The following is a 25,371-nucleotide window of genomic DNA, read 5'->3' as shown; positions in this document are numbered from 1 at the left end:
CCCAAATCCCAGCCTTGCCCTGCCCCAGCGCCCTTTCCCGGCTCCATCCCCGTTCGTGGCAGCACCGCAGGCACCTGGCCTATCCCCTCCCGAGCCCGCCGGGCCTGGCCTCATCCCTGGCAGTGTGCACAGCTGCACCGGGCCTGCCCGTGACCCCAGGGCTGGCCAGAGGAGTCCTGCTTCGCTCTGAGGGCTGAGCTAAGGGCCCTGCTCACCGCATGGGAATTCCGCCTTCAGCGCCTTGCTTCTCATTCCAGGCCCCGGCCCCAGCGAGCCCTTCCTCTTGCCTTGGGTGGTTTGTGTCAGCTGCTCTGCCTGGGGCTGGAGCCAGGCAAGGTGCAGGGTTCTGGCCTGGACTCCTGGCCTTCCCGGGAAGACACCCCCATCTTGGCCTTCAGGACGCACGAGGGGATCGTCCTCCCCAGCCCATGCTGACCCCAGCTTGCCCCTCGCTGCCCCCTTCACTTTGGCTCCAGCTCCACCCTCCCACTGTCTCCGGCCCTCGCTGCAGCTCCTCCTCCTGGCCTGGCCTCTCCCCTTTCTGCCTCGGATTCCGCACCACCTCTCGCCAGGGCCCGTCTGGCTTCCTCCACCCACCGCCACCAGGACCACCCTTCAGTGCGCCTGCTTGTGTCCGGGGCGCCTCCAGCCTCCTCGTGTCCAGCTTCTTTCCCTCGTGTCCTGCCCTGCCTCCAGCTTCCTTTTGCCCAGTGGTGCCATTGCTTCCTTAGAGCTGCCCTTTAATTTTTTAAAATTTTAAATTTATTTGAGAGAGAGAGAGGGCTCCCATCTGCTGGTTCACTTCCCAGAGGCCTGCGCATGTCCAGCCAGGGTGGGACTGGGATCGAAGCCCAGAGTAAGGAACTCAATCCAGGTTTCCCTCCTGGGTGGCAGGAACCCAAGGACTTGAGCGGTCACCTGCTGGGCCGAGTGCCCGCCTCCCTCTCTTTTGTTTTCCCCAGAGCTGTCCTTGGCTCTGGCTCTGCCTCTGCCTCCTTGGCTTGCCGTCCCCAGTGCTTGCCGAGCCCTTGTCCCCTCCTGCCCGCTCTGTGACAAGGACTCCATCATGCGCTAGTTTGTGTCTCCTCCGTCTCAGCCTCCTCAGGAGCCCAGAGGGTCCCTGGAACAAGTCGGCACAGCAGTAGGTAGCAGACATGCAAGCTGTACTTGGCCAGATATACATCCATAAAATTCACCGTTTAACCATACGTAGGCGTCCTTTTCCATGTCATTAAGTCCACTTGCGATGCTTCGGCCCCATCACCACCGTCCATCTCAGAACTCTCTCATCATCTCCCAAAAGTTCCACGCCTGTGAGACCACAGCTTTCTGTTCCTCCTGCCCCCAGCTCCCTCCTCCCCCCACCTCTGTATCTGTGACTTTGGCCACTCCAGCAGCCTCGTGTCAAATGGGATCACAAACGTGTGTGTTCCTTAGCACCGTGTCTTCATGGTCTGTCTGTGTCGTGGCGTGTGTCAGAATTCCCCTCCTTCTAAAGGCTGAGTAGTAGTCTACTGTTTTATCCTTTGGTTCATCCCTTCACCTCTTGGGGGCGCTCTGGTGGCTTCTACCCTTTGCTGACTGTGCGTGGTGATGCTATGAACAGTGGTGTGCAAAGGGCAAGGTGTTGAGTCGAATCCTTGCTCTGCCACTTAACTACCTGTGGACAAATATGCAGTCCCCAGGGCCGTGCCAGGCACATGGCAGGTGTCCAGTGTTGGCAGCTGTTGCAGTGTGTGGTGGCCAGGCTCTTTGTGGACCGTTCCCTTGGCCACAGCTTCTCTGGGATGTACAGGGCCCGACTCCCTCCCTCCCTGTGCTCCTGCTCGACAGTCTCAGATCACCGAGGACTTCCGGGCCCTGAAGAAGACCGCTGAGGACATGAACCTGTTCCAGACCAACCACCTCTTCTTCCTCCTCCTCCTGGCCCACATCATCGCCATGGAGAGCGTCGCCTGGTTCACCATCTTTTACTTTGGCAACGGCTGGATCCCCACCGTCATCACGGCCTTCGTCCTGGCTACCTCTCAGGTGAGGCGTGACACCCTCGCCTGTCACTCGGAGGCCTGGTGCCTGTGGGCTGACGCTGAAAAGGCACCTGTGGCCCTCTGTCCTAGGCCCAGGCTGGATGGCTTCAACACGACTACGGCCACCTTTCTGTCTACAAGAAGTCCACCTGGAACCACATTGTCCACAAGTTCGTCATTGGCCACTTAAAGGTAAATGCCAGTGGCCCTGGGCATCTGTCCTTTGGGTTGGCGGCTGGCACAGTGCCACCTCGCCCCTGTCTGCTCGGTGAGCCTCCCTCTGAACAGTGCCTTCTCCTGGGGTGGCTGTGCTGCAAGACAACCCCCTGCCTTCCTGAGCCGTGTCTCGGGGTCACACCAGACCCGCAAAACAGCAGTGCGCTAATTATAAAAACAGATGCACATCTCCTTGGTCTCTTGGCTCGGCGGCTGCTGTTGTTGGTCTGCGATGGGCTTACCTAATAAATTCCTTGTAGCTGGAGCCCAGTAAAGAGACTGCGCGCTTTCTCTCTCCCTGGGAATCTGAGCTGTGTAGTACACGGTGTCCCTCCTTTTTGTTCGCCTCCGACGCCAGGAAGTGCACAGCAACATTTGGGACAACAATTACCCCTCGTCTGTGTTTCTGGGGCTCTTTTCCTGCCCTTTCCTAATACGCCGTCTACGCTTTTTTCTTTGTTTTAACGTTTGATTCTCTGGGAGGCAGGGTCTTCAAGAAGTTGCTGGAAAAGGCATACATGGATTTCAAAATGTTTTGCACCAAAACAAGTATATCTTTTAATTCTGTTTTCCTTGCACTGCTCATTTATTTATTTATTTAAAAGGCAGAGTTACAGAGGGAGAGAGAGAGACATCTTCCATCTGCTGGTTCACTCTCCAAATGGCCACAATGGCCAGGGCTGGGCCAGGCTGAAGCCAGGAGCTTGGAACTCCCTTCCGGGTTTTCCTTGTGGGTGACAGGGGCCCAGGCCCTTGGACCAGGTTCCAGGAGCATTAGCAGGGAGCTGGATCAGAAGTGGAGCAGCTGGGACTTGAACTGGTGTTGACAAGGGATGCCAGTGTCGCCAGCACAGGTGGTGGCCTAACCTCTCCAGGGACATTTTGAAGCCCCCTGTTACGTAAGTTCTTACGTAGGAAGCGATCTCAGTGCTGTGTGGAAATATGTGGGCTCTGATGGGTGGTTACAAGTGCTCCAGGCTGTGACTTAGGTTGTTTCCAGACCCCAGCAGACAGGGGGTCTTCAACACAGCACACTGCAGACTACTGGTTAGCCAGTGTGTATCGCACCTCGTAGGACTGGCTGGGACTACGCATTGAAATTCAAAATTTGTATTTCAGTGTCATTTTGGCACTACTCACCATTGTAAAGCCAAAGACTCCTACGTTGGACTGTGGTAAATTGGGTACTGTCTGCACACGTGAGGATACTTTTGTTTTTTAAGATTTATTTGTTGATTTGAAAGGCAGAGTTACAGAGAGAGAGGAGGGAGAGCCATAGAGAGATCTTCATCCACTGGTTCATTCCCTAAATGGCCACAGTGGCCAGATCTAAAGCCAGGAGCCAGGAGCCTCTTCCGGTCTCCCACGTGGGTGGCAGGGAGCCCAAGCACTTGGGCCATCCTCCTCTGCCTTCCCAGGTGCATTAGTGAGGAGCTGGATTGGAAGTGGAGCAGCCAGGATTAGAATTGGCACTCACATGGGATGCTGGCGTCACAGGCAGTAGCTTCACCTGCTGCGCCACAGCGCTGGCCTCAAGGAGTACTTTCAAAGGCTTAGATATGGGCAGGGAATTGAAAAGATCAGTGTGCTTTGGCGCAAACATTTTTTTGAAATCCATGCATATTGAGAGGGCAATCAGAAAGTTATGGAGGGGTGAGCACTGTGGCTCAGCAGGTTAAGCCGCCACCTGTGAAGTTGGCATCCCATGTGAGCACTGGTTCTAATCCCAGCTACTCCACTTCAGATCCAGCTTCCTGCTCATGCACCTGGGAAAGCAGCAGGAGATGACCCAAGTGCTTGGGCTCCCTGCCACCCACATGGGAGACCCAGATGAAATTCCAGGCTCCTGGCTTCAGCCTGACCCAGCCCTGGCTGTTTCAGCCATTTGGGGAGTGAACCAGGGCATGGAAGACCTCTCTCTCAGTCTCTCCCTCTTGCTCTGTAACTCTCCCCCCTCCCCCACTGACCCTTCCCAACAGCATCTAACAGCCTCTAGGGGAAGCTGGGTCCTGAAGAGCCCCCCCCGACCCTGTCCCAGTTAAGCTTCTCCCCTCTGTGACCCAGGCCACGCTGGGCCCTTGGCTTGCTGGCCACAGGTGCATCGAGGGGTGACCCAGCACCGAGCAGGCCACTCATTCCACAGCAAGCACTTTGTCTTGCCCTGAGCCCTGAAGGTCTGGAGAATCTGGCCTCTCTCCAGAATTTCAGGGACAAGGAGGGGGTGCACAGAGCAGAGGCCTTGTTTCATCTTGCACTGTCCTCCCCCCCACCCCCGTGGATAAAACCCTCCTCGGTGTTAGAAAGTTACTTTTCTCTTCTAACCCATGTTGTCCCATAAGACGGGCTGCATTCTAGTTCCAGGCTCCGGGCGGGGGCCAGGGGGGCCCTTCCTGCCTGATAGCCCCAGGTCCTTGAAGAGCCCCGTGGGGCACAGCTCTTGCACCACACGGGAGGTGAGGCCAGGACAGAAGGCTGGGCTCCGTGCGAAATGTTCACTGATGACATCGGGACTCTGGGGTGATGGGAAGCAAGGTTCTTGGGCTTCGGGATGTGTGGTCTCTCGTGGCCCCCCAGCCTCTTCTGGCTGTGTCTTTGCTGCTGTGTTGCAGAACCAGGCCCATGGCATAGCGGTGTAGCTCGCCCAGGGGTGCCCCAGAGCAAGGTGCTCGCAGCTTGCCTGGGATCCAGCCCTGGAGCTTGGGCGCAGAAGCCTGGTAGGCAAGTCTTGTAGGTTCCTCGTGCCTGTGTTCCCTTCCCTGAGTGAAAAGGGGTTGGGCGCGGCAGCTCCTTGAGGGCCCTGCCAGCTCCGATGCTCTAGCACAGGTTGGTGAGGCCAGAGACCAGGTACTGGGGTCCTCGTGGGGCCGAGACCTGCTTCTGACTGCACCTGCGCTGCTGTGGGATTTCACGACTTCCCCTCTCCTGCAGCCAAGCCGCTTCCGGCAGGTGTCTCTCCCAGAGACATGAAATTCCAGGAATTAAAGACAGTTGCAGGCGTCACCTCTCTGCGTAAAACCCGTTCTTATCCTGAGCTTGCACTCAGGATAAAGGGCAGATACCCACTGGCCTTCGTGCGGCCGGTCTCTGGCCAGCAGGGCTGGGATTTGGGTGCGGCAGGGGAGGCCCTTGGCTATGGTGCAGAATTTAGGGGGCCACAAACATAGCATTCTAATGTGTGGGATTTTTTTTTAAGACAAAAAGATCAATGCAAAAACAGTCCTGCAATACAGTAAAATATCAACATTTGACCAGAGATTAGAGCTGAACCAAGAGGCAAGTAGAAAAACATGCACTCTTTTTTATGTGTTGATGTCATTTTAAAACAATAACCTTTATTTATTGGAAAGGCAGAGTGACACACACACACACACACACACACACACAGAGAGAGAAAGAGCGAGCGAGAATCTTCCACCTGCTAGTTTACTCCCCCAAATGGCTAAAACCGCCAGGGCTGGCTCAGGCCGAAACCAGGAGCCTGAAACTCCATCTGAGTCTCCCATGTGGTTGCAGGGCACAAGTGCTTGGACCATCATCCACTGCTTTCCCAGGCGCATTAGCAGGCAGCTGGACCGGAAGCAGAGCAGCTGGGACTGAATTAGTACTCCAATATGGGGTGCTGGTGTCACCGGTGGTGGCTTAGCCCGGGGTGCCCCACGCTGGTCTTGCAGCGTGTTAGTGTTTGATTTTTTTTCTTCCAGAGCATAAAATCCATTGTTAAAAAATATTTAAAATTTGATAAGTCGATGTCTAAAAAGCCATGTGATTTTGATTTTTAACTGCTGTATTTATACCAAGACAAGCTCCAGTTACACTCTGACTGCAGCTGATGGCAATTAAAAATCATTTAAACTTGTCTCCCGGCTGACAGACATCACCAACGTTGGTATTTGTTTTAATTGAAAATGGCCTCAACCAAAAAGCAGTGTTTTTTTTTTCTTCAAAAACCAGATTTTTAAAGGGCTTCGGATGGGTTTGCGTCGTTAAAGCCAGGAGTGCACAGTTTTCCTCAGGCTTCCGGCTCTGACCCGGCTGTCACACTCCTGCCCCGGGGCGTTCCTTCCTTCGGCTTCTGGAATATTCCACACACAAACACCAGGGGCCTCTGTTAGGAAAGTCCGCTGGCTCTGGCCATGTCCTGTGCAGCTGCAGGCAGCTTCCGTGCAGCCTCCCTGGGCTCTCGCGGCTCTGGCAGCCCTGTTCCTCCCCGACCCTCCCTCTCACAGTTCGCCCGGGGCAGGGCCTTGGCTCCCGCCTCACACTCTGCCCCCGGTGCGGCGCAGAGCAGTCCCGTGTTCTGGGGCCGCCGGGGGCTGCTGTTGGTCCTGAAGGAGGAGCAGGGCTGTGCCTGTCCAAGAGCAGGGCGGGGAGTCACGGCAGGTGGAGCAGCAGGGACAGGACGTGTGTTCATCCACCTGCTCCCGTGTCCTGTGCCCCGCCTCACAGCCCTGTTCTCGGCCCTTCTTCCTTCTCCTCTGTGTGTTCATTCGGCAGACATCTCTAAGTTGGAATACTCTTTTTTAAACCATCATTGGAGTCAGCATTGTGGCGCAGTGGGTGAAGCTGCCTCTTGCGATGCTGGCATCCCGTATCACAGCCCCAGTTCCAGCCCCGGCTGCTCCATCTCTGATCCAGCTCCCTGCTAATGCACCTCGGAAAGCAGCAGCAGATGGCACAAGTGCTTAGACCCCTGCCAGCCATGGGTGGAGTTCCTGATTCTTCATTTTTGCCTGGCCCAGTCCTAGCCTTGTGGCCATTTGGGGAGTGAACCAGTGCATGGAAGATCTGTCTCTCCCTCTCTCTCTCTGTGGCTCTGTCCTTCAATTAAATAAACAAATATTTACGTATTTATTTGATAGGGAGAAATAGGCAGAAAGGGAGAGCTCCAATCCATAAATACCTAACACATCTGGGACTGGGCCAGCCCAAAGTCTAGAGCTGGGAGCAGGGAGATCCATCAGGGTCACCCATGTGGGTGGCTGGCACCCGATCACCTGAGCCATTACTGTTGTCCCCTAGGGTCTACACTGGCAGGAAACTGGAGTCAGGAGCTGAAATCAAAGCCAGCCACCCTGATACGGAACGTGGGTCCTTGCCTGGTGTGCTAACCTCCGGGCAGCCCACCCGCCCCTGAGTTGGGATATTCTAAACCTCACAGGCCTCACGCCTCAATCTCTGTGCCAGGGACTTAGCCATTCAGTTCTTCCCAGGAGTTTTCTTCTGTTGGGGCTACAGCTGTGACTGTGTCACGTGATTCCTCAAGCCCCTGGGCTTGCACTTGCTGCCATTTCTTTTCTCTGTTGGATTTGATTCCCGCCTGTCTCCAGGGCCACAGCTGTTCATAGCTGTCCCCACCCACAGCTGTGGGTGTCCTGAGACCATGCGCGTGCCAATAGCCTCTTCCAAGTCAATGTTTGTTTGTAGCAAACAGGCCTCTTCGCAGATGGCCAGACCCTTAGCCAAGGCATTGATCGGGTCACAGCTCCCAAGTGCAGTGCTGACACTGGAGAGTCCGCAGCGTGTCCCCGGCTGACTTGGCCGCGGGAGCTGCCTCTACACAGTGTTTTACGAGCTTGAGTCAGACGGCGATCTGTGACCTGGAAACGAATACCCGTGTTGTGCTGCTTGTCTCGGGGCTCATCAGTTTATTGAAGCCAGAACCAGTGTCATCTAAGCCACTGCCAGCCTTCTGGGTGGGACAGGAGCCCCGGCACCCACCCCTCCGCACAGTGGCCACTTACGCAATGCCTTTCTGTTTTTGAAAGTTTTATTAGGGCAGGCATGTGGCCCAGCAGTGAAGACAGCACTCGGAATGACCTCGTGCCGTATCAGAGTGCCTGGGTTGGAGCCCTGGCTCTGCTCTTAGCCCCAGCTTCCTGCGGATATGCACCCTAGGAGGTAGCGAGTGGTGGCTCTAGTAGTTGGGTCCCCGACACCCATACCGGAGGCTCGGATTGAGTTCCTGGCTCCTAGTTTCGGCCTTGGGGCGGCCCTGGCAGTTGAAAGCGGTTGGAGAGGGAACCAGCAGATGATTCTCTATCTCTCAATTAAAAAAGTAATAATTAAGGAAAACTTTATTAAACTATAATCCACAGAGTACACAATTCGTCCATTTAAAATGTGCAAGTCAATGACTTTAAATATGGCTGCAGCTTTCTGCCATCATTACCACAATCATCTTCATCCCCTCCCAGAGAAACCCCTCCCTTCTTAGCCATCCCATCCCTAGGTCCTGACCCCTCTGCCTCCCCGGGTCCCCCAACCCAAGCCTGGGCAACCACTCCTCTTTCAGCCTCTGCCAGTCTCCCTGTCCTGGCCCAGGCAACCACTCCTCTTGGCAACCACTCCCCGTCTTGGCATTTCTCATCAATGGAATGTGGGGTCCTTTGACCTGCCATCACCTCTCCAGGGCCGGTCCACGTTACAGCCCGCCCAGGGGCGTGGCCCATCCCCCACTGCCTTTCCCCATGTACCTGCTGACAGCATTTGTGTTGTTCCACCTTGCGGTTGTTTTGAAGGGGGCTACTCTGCACATTAGGATACAACAGTTAATTTGCTTTTCTCTCTCTTTTTAATCCTCGTGTGCGGCTTTGCATGTGGACGTGTTTCTACTCCTCTTGGGCATTCACCCAAGCATTCACTGTCCCTGAAGCCCCCTCCCCTGGCGCGATGCTGGCGGCCAGGAAGAGCGTGGTGGAGAAGTGGGTGTGGGCCGGACCACGCCTGGGGCTGGCAGAGAAGCAGAGGCCTCCCCATGCCTGCTGCAGCGCTCACTGTGGTCCCGCCCGCACGTGTTCCATCCACCATCACCATCTTACAGTGGGGGAAATGGAGGCCCGGAGTGATGGAGCGACATGACCGTGGCTGGGGCTGGCCGGTCCTCTGGGCTCCGTGATTCGGGGTCCCAAGGCATTGCCCCGAGTATAGTGAAGTCAACCCTGAGTGTTGGAAGTGCCAGGAGCTGGTCCTGGGTGTTGGGCAGTGGGGGGTGGGGCCTGTTGCAGGCAAGCTCAGGTCCCCAGGGGACTGCATTGCTCACTCCAGCCCTCTGCCCCCACAGGGTGCCTCCGCCAACTGGTGGAACCATCGCCACTTCCAGCATCACGCCAAGCCCAACATCTTCCACAAGGATCCGGATGTGAAGATGCTGCATGTGTTTGTCCTGGGCGAGTCGCAGCCCATTGAGGTAACAACCGTGTGGGTGAACTTGGCTGGAGCTAGGGACAGGCAGGGACCGGCTCAGCCAGGCGCGTCCCCATCTCAGCCGCGTGGAAAGCCTTCCTAGGCGCCCTGTTGATCATTGCAGTGGGAATGTATGTGGCCTGGCCTCCGGGGTGAGCATGGGACACAGCTCCTCAGCAAGAGAGGACGCCGGGAAATCTCATTCCAGCTTAGCAGGAAGGCCTGGCTCTAGGGCCCAAGTCTGATCCCCAGCAGGCCAGACCGTGCTCAGGAAACCTTATTTGGAGCAGCAGCCTCCTCTGCACTGGGAGGAACCCCAACAGGACCTGGTGCCAAGCGAGAAATGCTGGGCTGGGGTTTGGTGCGATGGTTGAGACGTCACTTAAGACACCTGCATCCCGCATCAGAGGGCCTGGGTTCCAGTCCCGGCTCTGGCTCCCGATTCCAGCTTCCTGCTTATGTGTGTCCTGGGATGCATCAGCTGATGGCTCAAGTGGTTGCGTCCCTGTCACCCATGTGGGAGACCTGGATTGGAGTCTGGGCTCTTGGCTTTGGTGTGGCGCAGCCCCGGCTGTTGTGGGCATTTGGGGAGTGAACCCACAGATAGGACATTTCTCTGTCTATCCTTGTGTGTGTGTGTGTCTCTCTCTCTGTCTTCCAAATAAGAAAAATTCGGTCAAGTTTATAATGGAGTAAAAGGACGCAAGGCTCAGTGAGAGGGTGAGGTGGGTCCAGGGTCGCACCACTTAGTGGCCTGTCCCTGAGAAGTTGCCACATCTTCTGACCACCGGGGCGTTTTCTTCACTCTGCTACACCGTTTTGTTCTTGTATCAGTTCATTTCTTTACCACAGATGCAGCACATACTTGGTATAAGCATGGAAATATACAAAATTAAAAAGCGAGTCTCATTCTCCCCACCCCTGAATTCTGTGCCCACGTGAGTGTGTGAGCACGTGTCCATCTGCTTCCCCACAAACATCAGACACAACAGTGTGCCACTTCTCCCCACCTGAACCCGTCTCCAGGGGTCCCGGGAGACTGGTTTTCTCTCTGGGGGCTGTGCATGTTCAGGGACGTTCCTACAGGCAGCATAACCCACGGTTTGAGAAGGTGGGAAAAATCTGGTGCTAGTGTAGCCTTCCTTTCCCTGTAATAAAAGCACTCTCGATGCGTATGGAGGATGTCATCGTTTAGTAAGGTCACAAGCAGCCCCAAAGTCAGGGTTGAACTTGAACTTGAAGATCACATGAGCTTTGCTTTTTGCAAATACGTTGAGGACGCAGAACACGGGGTAGGAGAGCACCCCCTGGATGAGGGTGCCGGGCGCAGGAGGGAGGGCTGTCCCGGCCTCTGCCAGTTGAGCCCTGTGCCCTGAGTGAGGTGTGGCACCTTGCCACTGCTCCCCCTAGCCGCGTGGGCAGCCAGGGCCTGGCACGAGGCCAGGACAGAAGCTGGTGCCCATCTCAGCCTTGTGTTGCCAGCTGAGAGAACGAGTATGTGCGTGGGCACGTGAGCCCCCTGGGACAGGGCTGCTTACAGGAAAGTAGCCACAACCCGGTCCTTTGGAAGCACCCCAGCTGCTCCAGCCTGGCGTTTGTTTTCTGCCCAAATCCAAGCTTTTGTTTTCCCTCTAGGAAGCAGTGTGCTCACTTAGATTAGGGTGTCCAGATAGCAGACTGATGGCCTTGGGCCTTGGATCACTGGGACGGAGGCTCAGTGCCTCCGCCACACCAGCCTCAGCAGCTGCGCTCCCAGCAGGGCGGCTGGCAGAGCTCCAACGCCAGCTCCTCACCCACACCTTTCTCCAGCCGGCTTTGGGGCAGGTGTTGGGGTAGGGGGCTGTGGGAGTCTGGTCCTCCACTTGCCAATTCAAAGGTTCTTAAGGAGGCTCGTGGAAAATGTGTAATAACTAAGCATAGATTTCCTTTTTTATTTATTTGAGAGACAGAGTTACAGGAAGAGGGAGAGAGAGAGAGAGAGAGAGGTCTTCCATCCGCTGGTTCACTCCCCAGATGGCTGCAATAGCAGGAGCTGGGCCAATCCAAAGCCTGGATCCAGGAGCTTCTTCCAGGTCTTCAGTGCCGATGCAGGGGCACAAGCACTTGGGCCATCTTTTGCTGATTTCCCAGGCCATAGCAGAGAGCTGGATCGGAAGTGGAGCAGCCGAGACTCGAACTGGCGCCTACATGGGTGCTATGCCACAGCACTGGCTCCCTAAGCATGGATTTCAATTTTTTTTTACACCAAAATAAGATTATCCCTTCATTCTATTTTTCCTCAACTTTTAAAAAATATTTATTTTATTTATTTGAAAGAGTGACACAGAGAGAGGTCGTCCATCTGCTAGTTTACTCCCCAAATGGCCTCAAAGGCTGGGGTTGGGTCAGGCTCAGGCCAGGAGCCTGGAACTTCATCCAGGTATCCCACGTGGGTGGCAGGGGCCCACACAATCAAGCCATCCTCCGCTGTCTTTCAAGGCACATTAGCAGGAAGCTGGATCAGAAATGGAGCAGCCAAGGCTCAAACCAGTGCTCATAGAGATGTCACAGACAGTGGCTTAACCAACTGTGTCCCAATGACAGCTCCTTAACATTTTTTAAAAAAGATTTATTTCATTTATTTGAGAGGCAGAGTTACAGAGAACGAGAGAGAGAGAGAGAGAGAGAGAGAGAGAGAGAGAGAGAGAAGAATCTTCCATCTGCTGGTTCACTCCCCAGATGGCTGCAGTGGAGAGGGGTGGCCAGGCTGAGTCTCCCATGTGGACGGCAGGGGCCCGAGCACCTGCCATGCTGCCCTGGACAGTGGGTCAGATGGCCTTTGTCATAGGCCAGTCCCATGCATCACCGTGGACTCCCTCTCCCAGCTCCAGGTTGGCCAGGGCTGGGAGCCAGGATACCTGCCAGGGCTTTTCTCCCAGGCACAGATAAACAAAGCAGCCAGCAGGGGCTGCACAGTCTGCCCAGCAGGCAGCTCTGTCGAAGGCTGCCCTGCCCTTCGCCAGTTAGTGCTCAGCCTCTGGGGCTTACTGATGGTTTCCGGGAGGATGTTTTTGTTTGTTTTATGTAGCAAAATACTCTCCCTGCCGAGATTCTTTTTGAGATTCCTTTCCTTGCTGTTATGCTAAGGAAGTTCTTTGTAGGGAGTATTTTCAGTTTGTTGTCCCAGTGTCTGACACTGGCCACAGGGGATGTGTGTTCATCCACCTCCACTGGCCTCCTGAGCCAGCCAGTCTCCCCGGCACCCATGGGCCCCCACGCCCCTCCTGTGTGATGGCGGGGGCTCTCCTGCACCCGAGTGTCTGGGTGCCCTGTGCACGGCACTCGGCTGTACCTGGCACTTAACTCACTGTGAGAGTGTAGTGGGGCAGCTTCCCCCTTCTGAATGCCCCTCACTCCATTGCTTTCCCATCCAGGAATCTTTATCTCCTTGGACATGGCCTTATTTATTTACGTATTTTAAGTTTATTTATTTGAGGGGCCAGTGTTCTATCGTAGTAGGCTAAGCCTCTGCTTGCAGAACTGGCATCCCATATGAATGCCAGTTCGAGTCCCGGCTACTCCACTTCTGATCCAGCTCCCTGCTAATGCACCTGGGAAAGCAGCAGCAGATGGCCCAAGTCCTTGGGCCTCTGGGAGACCTGGAAAAAGCTCCTGGCTCCAGATCGGCCCAGCTCTGGCCATCACGGCCATTTGGGGAGTGAATCAACAGATGGAAGACCTTTCTCACTATCTCACTCTCTCTCTTTCTGTCACTCTACCTCTCAAATACATAAAGAAAAATTTTTTAAAAAAATTTCTTTATTTGAAAGCCCACCAGCCAGCCAGCCAGAGATCCTCCATCTGTGGGTTCACTCCTTAACTGCCCACCAAAGCTGGAGCTGGATCAGGCTGAAACCAGGAGCTGGGAACTCAGCTGGGTGGCAGGGCCCGGTGCTTGAGCCGTTACCTGCTGCCTCCCAGGCACATTAGCAGGAAGCTGGATCGGTAGCAGAGCCAGGACTCAAACCCAGGCACTCGGATGCGGGATGTGAGGGTCCCACCCTGGGACGTGGTTTTATGAGTGTCCTTTTTTTAAATTAATCCTTAGGGGCTTTATATTTTTGTTCTCACAACTGGGGCTTCTCTCGCGTTTGGGAAAGTGATTGATTTTGCTTGGTGCTCTTATGTCTGGCTCGTGTGTACCGGATTCTGCCTGAACCTAGGTCACTTTTCAGTGGATTCTGTTGAGTTTCCTGGGTACAACGATCACATTTTTGGAAACAATGAAAAATTCATCTCTTTCTTTCTATAGCTCCCTTCTTTTTTTTTTTTTTTTTAAAGTTTCATTTAGTTGTTTTATTTGAAAAGGAGAGACACAAAGAGAGAGATGTTCCATCCACTGGTTCACTCCCCAAATGCCTACAATAGGCAGGGCTGGGCCAGGCTGAAGCCAGAAACCAGGAACTTGATCTGGGTTTCCCAAGTGGGTGGCAGGCACCCAGGTACTCAAGCTGTCTGTCACTTTCTGCTTGCCAGGGTGAGCATGAGCAGGAGGCTGGAGCCGGGACTTGAACCTGGGCACTCCTGTGGGATGGGTGTCCCAAGCGGTATCTTAACTACTAGGCCAAATGCTCTCCCTCCACTCCATTCTTTTTTAAAAAAAATACTTATTTTATCAATTTGAAAGGCAGAGAGAATAGATTTTCTACCTCCTAGTTCACTCCCCAAATAACCGCAAAAGCCAGGTCTAGGCCAGGCTGAAGCCAGGGTCTCCTGCATCAGTGGGAGGAGCTCAAGCACTCGGGCCGTCCTCCACTGCTTTCCCAGGTGCATTAGCAGGGAGCTGGGTTGGAAGCAGAGCAGCAGGGACTGGAACCAGTGCTCCAATATGGAAGGCTGGTTCCGCAAGAGGTGGTGCCCCACCGCTGACCCCCACTCTTATTTCTGCTTGGGGTTTGGTTGCACCGAGGCGCACTTTTCAGAGCAGCCTTAAACGGTGGCGAGCCCCGTGGCCATCTTGCTTCGTTCATCAGACATTTGTTTCTTTTCTTTTCTTTTTTTTTTTTTTTCTGACAGGCAGAGTGGACAGTGAGAGAGAGAGACAGAGAGAAAGGTCTTCCTTTGCCGTTGGTTCACCCTCCAATGGCCGCCACGGCCGGCGTGCTGCAGCCGGCGCACCGCGCTGATCTGAAGGCAGGAGCCAGGTGCTTCTCCTGGTCTCCCATGGGGTGCAGGGCCCAATGACTTGGGCCATCCTCCACTGCACTCCCAGGCCACAGCAGAGAGCTGGCCTGGAAGAGGGGCAACCGGGACAGAATCCGGCGCCCTGACCGGGGCTAGAACCCGGTGTGCTGGCGCCGCAAGGCAGAGGATTAGCCTAGTGAGCCGCGGCGCCAGCTCATTTGTTTCTTGTATGTGGTTGAAGGGAGCTGCCAGGCTGGTGTTCATGCCCTGCTGCAAATGGACACTCAGAAACTGGGGTTCTGCCTCCCCACAGAGCACCCTTCCCTCCCTCCAGCCAGGCTGCACCCCTGCCCCTCTGCCTATCCACTGCTCACCCTCCATGCTCCCTGCAGACCTTCAGGAAGGGGCCCAAGTGGGCCATTGCCCTCTCCGCTGGCCACAGCACAGCCATGGCCCCCCTGTCAGGGACCCGGGACGGGGACCCGCTGTGGCTCTGCCACTCACGGCTCCCTGCCCAGAGGCAGTGGCCTGGCTCGGCAAGAGTTGCCCTCCCCAAGGCGTCCTGCACAAGGAAGGCCCTTGTCACTCCTCAGACATTCTGTTCCAAAGCTGAAACGCACCCCACACATGCCCCTGGCACCCTCTCTGGCCCTCACCCAACTCTGGCCTTGTGGTCCTTGGAGAGGCTGGGAACAAGAGGGCGGTCCCAGGGCTGGTGGCCTCCCACTCCTGCCCCTGGCCTGTGTCCCCAGCCATCAACCTCAGCCTGGGAACACGCTGTCCCTGCTCAAGGCCAGCCCTGTGTCACCATCTCCTTGGGTCTGGCCACAGGGAGCCACCCACGCCCTGGCCTGCAGTCCAGAGGGCCTGCCTGCCTTCTCCTGTGAGGACCCTGCTCTCCTGCTGTGTGTGACAGGGACTCCCCCGGAGGACGGCAGGTGCATGGGGCCCTCTGGCAGAAAGCAAAGCTAATGGGGCTAAGCAGGGTCTTGAGCCCTGGGCACCTGGGCACGGTGCATGGGCAACTTTGTACAGTTCCTGCCTAGCCCAGAGACAGCAGCCAGCCAGACCCAGGGGTCTTCCCAGCCTTTGGAGGAGAGGGCTGTGGGCCAGCCAGGCCCTGGGAGAGGCCCTTGAGACGGAAACGGATGTGCAGCCGCGTGGGACTGTGTCCAGCACCTGTCTACGATCCCCTGGGGCTTTCATAGCCACTTTGTCCGCTGGTCCCTCGACAACCCTGTGAAGTACGCAGCTCACCTCCACTGTGCAACAAGAACCCAGGGCCTGCTGGGTGCCACAGCTCAGAGAGTGAACTGTGTACAGATCCCCAGTCCCTGTCCCCAGGACCAGTGTCCCCTTGGCTCCTGTGGGTCACCCTGGGGACAGCTGTGGCCCTCTAATCTCTGCCATTTCCCCAAAAGCAGCAGAAGCCAAGAAAACAGTAGGCTTAGGCAAGCACTGGGCACAGTGGTTGACACAGCACAATGCCCACATCCTGTGCGGGAGTGCCTGGCTCTGGGTCCTGGCTCTGCTTCTGACACACAGCAGATAATGGCTCAAGGTCTTGGGTCCCTGTCACCCACATGGGAGGTCCAGATTATGTTCTGGGCTTCTGACTTCCCCAGCCAAGGGGAGTGAACCAAAGGATGGAAGGTCTCTCTCTGCCTTTCAAATAAATTAAAGTAAATGCATTAAAAATAAATGGATAAAGCAGTATGCTTGCTATGCCAACACAGCTGGGTGCTCTCCCCACAACCCCCCGTTCTCCCTGCCACCCTGCCACCTGGCCAGCACTAAGTGCCTCTGCTGACTTGCCCAGGCCACCCCTGGGGCTCAGGCCCTGAGAGGGATGGGGTGAACTGTGGGCTGAGATGTGGTGGGGAGGCCAGTGGCCAGGGCTAGGAAGCCACAGCAGAGGCTGGGCTTGCAGCCCTGTTCCCTGCTCCTGGTAGGAGGTTAAAGCAGGATCCAGGGCAGCCTGGAGCCCTGCTCCCCTCGGCCACTGTGCCTCCCCAGGCTGGCCGCCGTGGCGCATCCTCCCCTGAACCCACCCCTCCTGCCCCTCCCTGCACTAGGAACTGCTCGGGCAGAGGCGCCCCCTGAGGACCCCGGCTCAGACCTCCCCAGGCCAGCCCCAGCCCTGACCTTAATGATAGTCTCTGAGCAGAGGGCCACACTTTCTGGGAACGAGTAGATCCTCGCTAGGGTGTGGGAGACAAAGGGACCCTTTCTGGTGATGCTTCAGCCGGACGCTCTTACGACCGTGGCCGCTGGTGCCGGGATGCAGGTCCTGGGCACAGGCGGGAAGTTGTCCCAGCCACAGCCTCCTCCTTCCTGCAGGTGAGAGGAGGAGATGCCACTGGGCTAGGCCTACAGCATCCGTCACTCCCAGTCCCCAGGGGCAGGGTGGGCTGGGCCCAGGTATTTCAGGGCTTCAGGTAACCAGGTGAGGCCCGCACCTGTCAGGGCCCGCCTTGAGGGGAGCGACTGAAAATTACAAGGAGAGGGAGAGGTGCAGCCCCATGATTGCTGGGCCCTCCCCGGCGTCTCCCAGCCCCCTCCTGGGGTGCCCTGCCTTGGGGTATGTTTTTTGGCTCCCAGTTTTTTTTTTGGACAGGCAGAGTGGACAGTGAGAGAGAGAGAGAGACAGAGAGAAAGGTCTTCCCTTGCTGTTGGTTCACCCTCCAATGGCCGCTGTGGCCGGCACGCTGCGGCCGGCGCACCGCGCTGATCTGATGGCAGGAGCCAGGTGCTTCTCCTGGTCTCCCATGCAGGTGCAGGGTCCAAGCACTTGGGCCATCCTCCACTGCACTCCCTGGCCACAGCAGAGAGCTGGCCTGGAAGAGGGGCAACCAGGACAGAATCCGGCGCCCCGACCGGGGCTAGAACCCGGTGTGCCGGCGCCGCAAGGCGGAGGATTAGCCTAGTGAGCCGCGGCGCCGGCCAACATTTATTTATTTATTTGAGAGGCAGAGTTACAGAGGGAGAGGGAGAGAGAGAGAAGTCTTTCACTGGTTCACTCCCCAAAGGGCTGCAACGGCTGGAGCTGAGCCGATCAGGAGCCAGGAGCTCCTTCCAGGTCTCCCACGTGGGTGCAGAGGTCCAAGGACTTGAGCCATCTTCCACTGCTGCTTTCCCAGGCCATTAGCAGAGAGCCAGATTGGAAGAGGAGCAGCCGGGACTCGAACTGGCACCCATATGGGCTGCCAGTGCTGCAGACTGGCTTCATCCTCTACGCCGGCCCCCTTTGTGTGTTGCCTGGGAGTGACTTTGCCCCTGAGCCTCAGAAGCCCGGCGCAGATGGGCCTGTCCCCAGCTGGGGAGGCACGGAGGGCAGGAAGGGGGTGCCGCGTACTCAGGATCTGCCCTCTCTCCTCAGTACGGCAAGAAGAAGCTGAAGTACCTGCCCTACAACCACCAGCACGAGTACTTCTTCCTGAGTGAGTGTGGACGCCCCGCCCAGGAGGCCGCTGCCCTCCTCCCATCTGCACCCTTTGCAGACCCCAGACCCATCAGAAGACAAGGGGGGGGCACAGCCTCATCCAGGGCCACGCACTCAACAGCTCCTGGCTGTTTGGAGCGCTGGCTCCACGGGCAGCTCCCAGGCCCCTCCTTGGGCACCAGGGCCATGGGCCGCCTTCCCCCTGTGTGTAGATCCTGTCCCTAGGCTCAGTGTCTCCGCCCCTCCCGATCTCCCAGGCAGGGCGGGGTGGGGATGGGGCGGGGCGGGGCAGGAAGCAGCCGGCCAACCTCTGTTCTCTGCACAGTTGGGCCCCCACTGCTCATCCCCATGTACTTCCAGTATCAAATCATCATGACCATGATCGTCCGCAAAGACTGGGTGGTGAGTTGGGGACTGGACGGGCTCTGTGGGGAGTGGGGAGGCAGGGTGCTGGGCGAGGGGCCCCTGGAGGCCTGCACTGCCCTCTCGGTGCCTTGTCACTCTCTGGAAGGGACTCTGGGAGGCCACCAGGAGCCAGGGAGGCCCCTGCTAAGGTCTCCCCAAACACACCCGCAGGGGCGTCTGCTGGGGCAGTGACTGCCTGGGCAGACCCCTCCCTCCAGAAAGTTCCCAAAGGTAACGTGATAGGAGGCAGATGCAACCCAGCCACGGTCCCCCCCTGCACCCCTGGGGGCCCCTGAAGTCCCGAGAGCCATGTCACCTCCACGCTGGTTGGGGCACGGGAGCAGCTGAGTGATGCCTGGGACTCCAAGTGTGGCTGCTCTGGCTGCACCTGCAGAGTAAGGCCCTGGTCTCAGCCTAGGGGCTGCAAGGCCTCAGCCAGGGTGGCTGCCCCAGGCCACTCTCCGTGGCTGGAGCTGGCCGTCTTCTCCCTGCCTCTGCCTCCCACCTGCAATTGTGGCTGCCTCCAAATGTCCCTGTTCTTGCGGGGACACCAGTTGTGTTGGATTAGAAGTGCAGCCTGAAGAGCTCATCTTAGCTGGTTCCATCAGGAGTGACCTTAATACCAGACATTCACCTACTGATGGGGTGGGAGGCCAGACGTCAGTGTAGGAATCTGGAAGAGGGACACAGTTCAACCCAAAACAACAGCCGTGGAAGACCCGCCCGATTTTGCTTCCAAAGTTGGGGGATCCTGGATAGGGGGCCGAGGAGGCCCCCAGATTTGCATAGATGTGCATTGTCATTTTGTGCCCACGGTGGAGTAACCTGTATGGGGGAGTCACCGTGGGCAGGGCAGGGTTTGCCGACAGGGACACAGTCTCAGCCCTCAGAAGGGATCCGGCCAGGACACAGCCACTTAGCGGGCCTCTTGTCTTCAGAGCAACCCAAGGCTTCACAGTGCTTTGTCTCCTGAAGTCTGGGCCTTGGCCGTGTCTGGCGAGTCCACTCAACAGCCAGGCTGGGGCTCCCCGAACCAGGGGGGTGCAAAGGCCTCAAGGGAGGCTCGCCAGGGGAGGTTTTCACTGCCCGGCAAAGGCACTGGCAGCCACATCCTGGGGAGGCTCTCCCAGCCCCGCCTTCCCAGGGTTTGGCTGCGGCTCCTCTGGGAGTTCCTCTTTGGGAAGAGGCTGCCGCCGGGCTCTGCTGGTTCTGCTGACCCCTTCTCCAGCCCCTCCTTGCCATGCCTCACAACCGAGCCATCACCAAACGCAGGTGATGCCACCTTAGGTGGCTCCTAAGGGAGCTGTCACCTCTTCATCTGTGCTGTGGGCCTGGGTCTGGGCTGACATCACCGCCTCATCACCCTGCCTCCAGTTGGTGAGACCTACTTTAGTTTTTTTAAAAAGGTTTATTTATTTATTTAAGAGGCAGGGTTACAGTAGACAGAGAGATCTTCCATCAGCTGGTTCACTCCCCAAATGGCCGCAACAGCTGGAGCTGGGCCAATCTGATGCCAGGAGCTTCTTCTGGGTCTCCCACGCGAGTGCAGGGGCCCAAGCACTTGGGTCATCTTCCACTGCTTTCCCAGGCCTGGAAGAGGAGCAGCCGGGACATGAACAGGCGCCCACATGGGATGCCGGCGTTGCAGGTGGAGGCTTAGCCACTACACCACAGCGCAGGCCCCGAGATCTACTTTAAGACACCAATGTAGGGGCCGGTGCTGTGGCACAGTGGGTTAAAGCCCCAGCCTGCAGTGCCAGCATCCCATATAGGTACCGGTTCAAGTCCTTACTGCTCCTCTTCCGATATAGCTCTCTGCTATGGCCTGGGAAAGTGGTGGAAGATGGCCCAAGTGTTTGGGCCTGTGCACCTACATGGGAAGCCTGGGAGAAGCTTCTGGCTCCTGGCTTCGGATTGGCTCAACTCTGGCTGTTGCGGTCATTTGGGGGAGTGAACCAGCAGAATGGAAGACCTCTCTCTCTGGTTCTACGTCTCTCTGTAACTCCTTCAAATAAATAAAAATAAATCTTAAAAAAAAAATGTATCTATGAAATACATGAAATCTGTTCCCTTTAAAAAAAAGACACCAATGTGACGATGTTCCCCCATGGTTGTCCCCGAGATGGGGGTGACCTGGCTGTGGCCCGCCTCCTTAGTCTCATCCCACCCCCACCTGGATCACTGTGCGGGAACCTGTGATGATGCCGTCTAAGCATCCTTGGTGGAGCAGTCTGTGCAAAGGCCCTGCGGTGCGGATGAGCTGGGTCAGGGTGACTGAGAGAGTGGCTCCCGCAGAGCTCTGAGAGGCATTAGCAGGGGACAGATGGGATCTGCTTGGAACAAAGGTCACTCCGGTTGCCATGGCTACCCAAGGGCCAGCAGGAGACCAATGGGAGGCCCCTGCTGTGGTCCAGGGAGACACATGGGCCTGGGTGCGTGATATCTGCAAAACACCTGCCAGTGGGCCTGTGGTGGAGGGCAGAGCTACAGCAGAGGTGCTGGCCCAGGAGGTGACCCTGTTACTGCCCCCGTGAGGACAGGGGAGGGCAAGGTCCCTCGCAGGCAGGGAAGGAGATCCCAGGTGCTGCTGAGCAGGGAGGGGACTGAGGGCAGTCGGTGGCCTGGGCACGAGTCGAGGGATATGTTCTGAATGCGCCTTCAGAGTCCCCTGGGCCCTGGCAGGGGCTGCCGCCCTCTGTCCCTCCCTGCGGCTGACCCTGGGCCGGTGACCCGTGGCCCACCCCTGCCTGTGTGCCCAAGAGCAGAGCACACAGTCCCATTGCTGCTACAGAGATACTCAGCATCGCCTTGGAAACCGAGGCCATCGGGTAAACCCCGGGCATGCGGACGACAGCGTTAGGGAGGTGCTGCCTCTCTGTGGCTCCTTGCCCCGCTTCCTGGAGGCCTCTGGGAGCTTCTCTTGGACACCTTTGCTGCATGGCCTGCGGTGTGCATTTGGCCGAGGGCAGTGTGCTGCACCAGGGCAGGTGGAGCGGAGCCGCACCTCATCCTCTTCCTCCCCGCAGGACCTGGCCTGGGCCATCAGCTACTATGCCCGTTTCTTCTTCACCTACATCCCTTTCTACGGCATCCTGGGAGCCCTCCTTTTCCTCAACTTCATCAGGTGCCTGAGCTTTGCCGGTTGATCCCTGGGCCCCCGACCCCAAGCACTGGCATTGTCTAGGGGAGGAAAGCCCCGGATGTCCCCATTCCTGCACCTGCTCTGGGCTGGGTGGGAGAGTGGATCTGTTGCCATGTGGCCGGCCCCACGGAGAGCTCCCGGGGGTCCTTGCGCTGAGCTGTGCTCTCTTTCAGGTTCCTGGAGAGCCACTGGTTTGTGTGGGTCACACAGATGAATCACATCGTCATGGAGATTGACCTTGAACCCTACCGAGACTGGTTCAGCAGCCAGGTGAGGGGAAGTAGGCCCTGCAGAGCCAGGACCAGTGTCCACGGTCCTGTCCCAGATGTGGCTGACCAGTGGACAGGGCTGTGCTGGGCTCCCCATGCCCTGCTGGCGGCCTCGGGGCTAGCTAAGGAGAAAGTGACAGGAGTCCCCTGCAGGAACGGGCGGTGGGGGAGGGAAAGGGGGGGATCTGGACAGACCCAGGCCTGCAGGCGGGACCCTGTGACACACAGCAGTGGTCCTGAGGCCCCAGGCAAGGCTGGGCCTTGGGGGGATGAAGCCAGGCCTTTGATCTACCCCGGCCACTCCTCCTATCTCCTCCACAGCTGGCGGCCACCTGCAACGTGGAGCAGTCCTTCTTCAACGACTGGTTCAGTGGGCACCTCAACTTTCAGATCGAGCACCAGTGAGTGCGGCCCCGGGGGCTTGGGTGAGGCGGGGAGACGGACAGTGGGAGGGAGGGGCGGGCAGAGGGCGGCTCGTGAGACCACCCCTGCGTCCCCCTGCCAAGGTCCCTGTCTGATTGTCATGGCTCTGCAGCCAGCCCACTGCGGTCAGGAGAGGGGCTCCCTGCGGTCAGGTGTGGTGCTGCTGGACCCTGTGTCATATGGTGTCGGTGACAGCCACCCTCCCTCACGGGTGGCCGGAGTTGCAGAGAGCTTGCAGGGCAGGGGTCCTCAAGCCCACTTGATGGACGGGCAAGCTGAGGCGGGCTTGACAGCTCGCATGCAGCGTGGGAGCCAAGGGACTCCCCCTGCCCGGCTTTGTCCTTGGCTGCTGCTCCTCTCCCTCTTCTTCCTTATCTTCTACTTCCTTCTGTGAAAAGCACCACATTGTTGTCTCTGGCCGCCCAATGTCCTTGCAGCTCCTAAGAGCACAAGCCCACCCTGCTTACAAATGGCCCCAGCTTCCCCCCTCCCGGGCCAGCCGGGGAGCCCCACAGGCTCGCAGGAGGAGGAGCTGTGCACCCAGAGTACCGTCCTGGCTGTGGCCTGGGCCTCTCCGGGGCTGTAGAGGGTGGTGGGGAGCAGCCCAGCCCCCGGCGTCCTCACACTCCACCTGCCCCTCCCCCAGCCTCTTTCCTACCATGCCCCGGCACAACCTGCACAAGATCGCCCCGCTGGTGAAGTCCCTGTGTGCCAAGCATGGCATTGAGTACCAGGAGAAGCCGCTGCTGAAGGCGCTACTGGACATCATCAGGTTAGGCGGGGAGTCGGCAGGTGGGTGCAGGGAGGGGCTGAGGTCACGCATGTTGGCAGCAGCGGCTGGCAGGCGATCCCTGGCCCGTGCGTGGCTGGGCATCACGTGGCTTCTCTGGATGGTGGAGGAACCCTCCTCTCTCCTCTCCTCTGGAGCCCCCCTGCGGAGCCCCCCTCTAGTAGCTGCTGCCTGTGCCAGTGGCAAACCCTGGTTGAGAGCGGAGACCATCTCCTGGTGGCCTCTCCACTCTGCCCCTTCCCAGAGCTTCCTGGTCCCTGAGCCTTCTCCCCACCCCTCTTTTTGCAGGTCCCTGAAGAAGTCTGGGGAGCTGTGGCTGGACGCCTACCTCCACAAATGAGGCCGTAGCCCTCGGGGCATCCACCGGGAAGGGGCGCCTGGGTGACGGCCGCAGGGAGGGGTGGGCTTCTGTTCCGAGGGGTGTCCGTGAGGCTGGGGTACACGCTGGCCCATGCACCCCATGCTTGGTCTTTCTTCCTTTCTCTTCTCTCCCTTCCCTGCTGCCCCCAGCCCTGCCCTCGGTGGGCCCCAGCCCTCCCCCTGCTGCCTCCCAGCCCCTTCTCCCACGGAGCAGAGAGGTGGCCCCAGGAGGTGTCTCCACCCCTTGCTGCAGCCTCTGCCTCTGGAGATCTGAGGGTACCAGAGGCCCAGGGGTCAGGCCCGGGACTCCCCTCTTGACCCAGCCACCAGGGTCACACTCCCCGCTGTTGTCCCGCGACTCCCAGGTCCGTGGGGCAGGGTGCTAGCCGGGTAAAGCTCCCTGGCCCCCTGGGCCTGGCGCTGCTCTCCCTGACGGCCGCTGGTGACGTGCCTGTTGTAGGAAGCTGTGCCTTGTGCTCCAGGTCTCCCTCCCAAGGCTGGGATGGGCACCTGGGCCCTCCTGCCTGCTGCCCAGGGCCCTGGGTTCTGCGGCGCAGCCAGCCCAGACCTCGAGGTCCAGGGCAGTGTGCTCGACAGCGCCCGCTGGCGCTCCCTGCCTGGGGCTTGTCCAGGTGCCGGCCCACCACCGTCCCCACTCCAGGGCACTGGGCCTCAGGACCAGAGGGGCTTACTACCGCCAGCCCCGCCCCTGGGGGCACAGCAGAGGCAGTGGCCTCTCCCACCCAGCGAGGATCTTTGTCCTGAGATTCTTGAGCAACAAGACCTTCTCCAAAATGTTCCATTACCCGCTGGGCAGTGCTAGCCGCTCCCCAGAGGCCACCAGCACCGCGAGGTCTTGGCACAGCCCTCCACACAGCGGGGCTGCCCGCGCTGTCTGTCTTGCTGTCCTTACTGTGACTGTGTTTTAACCTTCTGCTGCAGGCTGCACTCGGAGAGGAGGGTGGGACATCGGTTTTGCCCCAGGTGCCCCCGTGGGCGGAGGTGGGGACACACACCGGGCCATGGGGACTGGGGGCTGCTGCTGTTAGGAGGACTGGGGAAGCAGAGAGGGAGGGAGTCTGAGGAGGAGGTGACCCTGGGGTGCCAGGGGAACAGGGGCCCAATGAGGGCCACGTGGAGCTGAGAAGAGGAAGAGGAGGTGGGCGCTGGAGGCCAGGGCAGCTGAGGGGAGGGGGACGTAAGAGGGAGGGAGGGGTCCGAGCTGCTGCTTTCCACGATCTAACCCACTAACCCATGACCCTTAGATTCAGGGGAGGGGCGGAGCGAGAACACGGGAGCGTGGGGGCGCCTGGGGCAGGCCTTCTAGTCCCCCGGCCAGCCAGGAGGGACCAGCGAGTGTCCGTCTCCAGGTTGTCATGACAACAGCGGCCCCAGCCAGGGCCTGCCTGCTCCCCCAGGGGCAGAACGACTCCCCTGGAAACTGCTCATAATTTCTACCATGTTGCCTCCCCACCCCTATGGTTTTTTGGAAATAAAAGAAGTAATTTTATTCTTTCTGGTAGCTCAGTGAGATTGGCAGATGGCTTCTTGCAAGCTAGCGGGCGTGGTACTGCGGTGGGGGGGTGGGTGCCTGGGCACCAGGAGGGAAGCCTGGTCTCCCTGTGTGGCCTCTTCCTCTCCCCCTCTTCTGCTCCCCTGTGGCACATGGGCAGACGCCCCCAAAATACGGTCCTGCCTCCCCCTCCCTGGTGCCCCTCTTGGCTGCTGGCTGCAGCCCAGTTCTGGCCCTCCCAGTTAGCCCCTCTGAGGCTGGAAGACCATGGAGAACCTGCCTTCCTCACTCCCACCTGAGCCTGCACCTGCAGCCCTGTCTCCCAGGATGGTGCAGGCCAGCGGTGGTGACCTCACTGACCATTAGTCCAGGGCCCATCACCGCTGACAGCTGGGGGATAGGGGAGGGGAACATGGAGGAGTGGGGGGGACAGGGTCTG

The 25,371-nt window shown here is 58.1% G+C and overlaps 1 protein-coding gene across 2 annotated transcripts in view; it reads left to right on the top strand.

The window, feature by feature from the left end:
- FADS2 (fatty acid desaturase 2) overlaps positions 1 to 24,929 on the top strand; it is a 42,679-nt gene extending 17,750 nt beyond the window's left edge. The window contains exons 3-12 of one of the 2 annotated variants that reach the window (XM_089337148.1): positions 1,834 to 2,031; positions 2,118 to 2,219; positions 9,304 to 9,429; positions 17,968 to 18,028; positions 18,356 to 18,432; positions 21,462 to 21,559; positions 21,751 to 21,847; positions 22,168 to 22,247; positions 22,916 to 23,041; positions 23,348 to 24,929. In XM_089337148.1, the coding sequence (XP_089193274.1) occupies positions 1,834 to 2,031; positions 2,118 to 2,219; positions 9,304 to 9,429; positions 17,968 to 18,028; positions 18,356 to 18,432; positions 21,462 to 21,559; positions 21,751 to 21,847; positions 22,168 to 22,247; positions 22,916 to 23,041; positions 23,348 to 23,399 (1,017 nt within the window). In that variant the 3' untranslated portion in view covers positions 23,400 to 24,929. 2 annotated transcript variants of the gene reach the window in all.
- The last annotated feature ends 442 nt before the right edge of the window (positions 24,930 to 25,371 follow it).

This window comes from Oryctolagus cuniculus, chromosome 1, assembly GCF_051225735.1.
Source record: "Oryctolagus cuniculus isolate XC-2025 breed Fujian yellow rabbit chromosome 1, ASM5122573v1, whole genome shotgun sequence".
In the NCBI taxonomy this organism is placed as follows: domain Eukaryota; kingdom Metazoa; phylum Chordata; class Mammalia; order Lagomorpha; family Leporidae; genus Oryctolagus; species Oryctolagus cuniculus.
The sequence above is the reverse complement of the archived record's forward strand: the minus strand, read 5'-3'. Positions and strand labels throughout refer to the sequence as shown.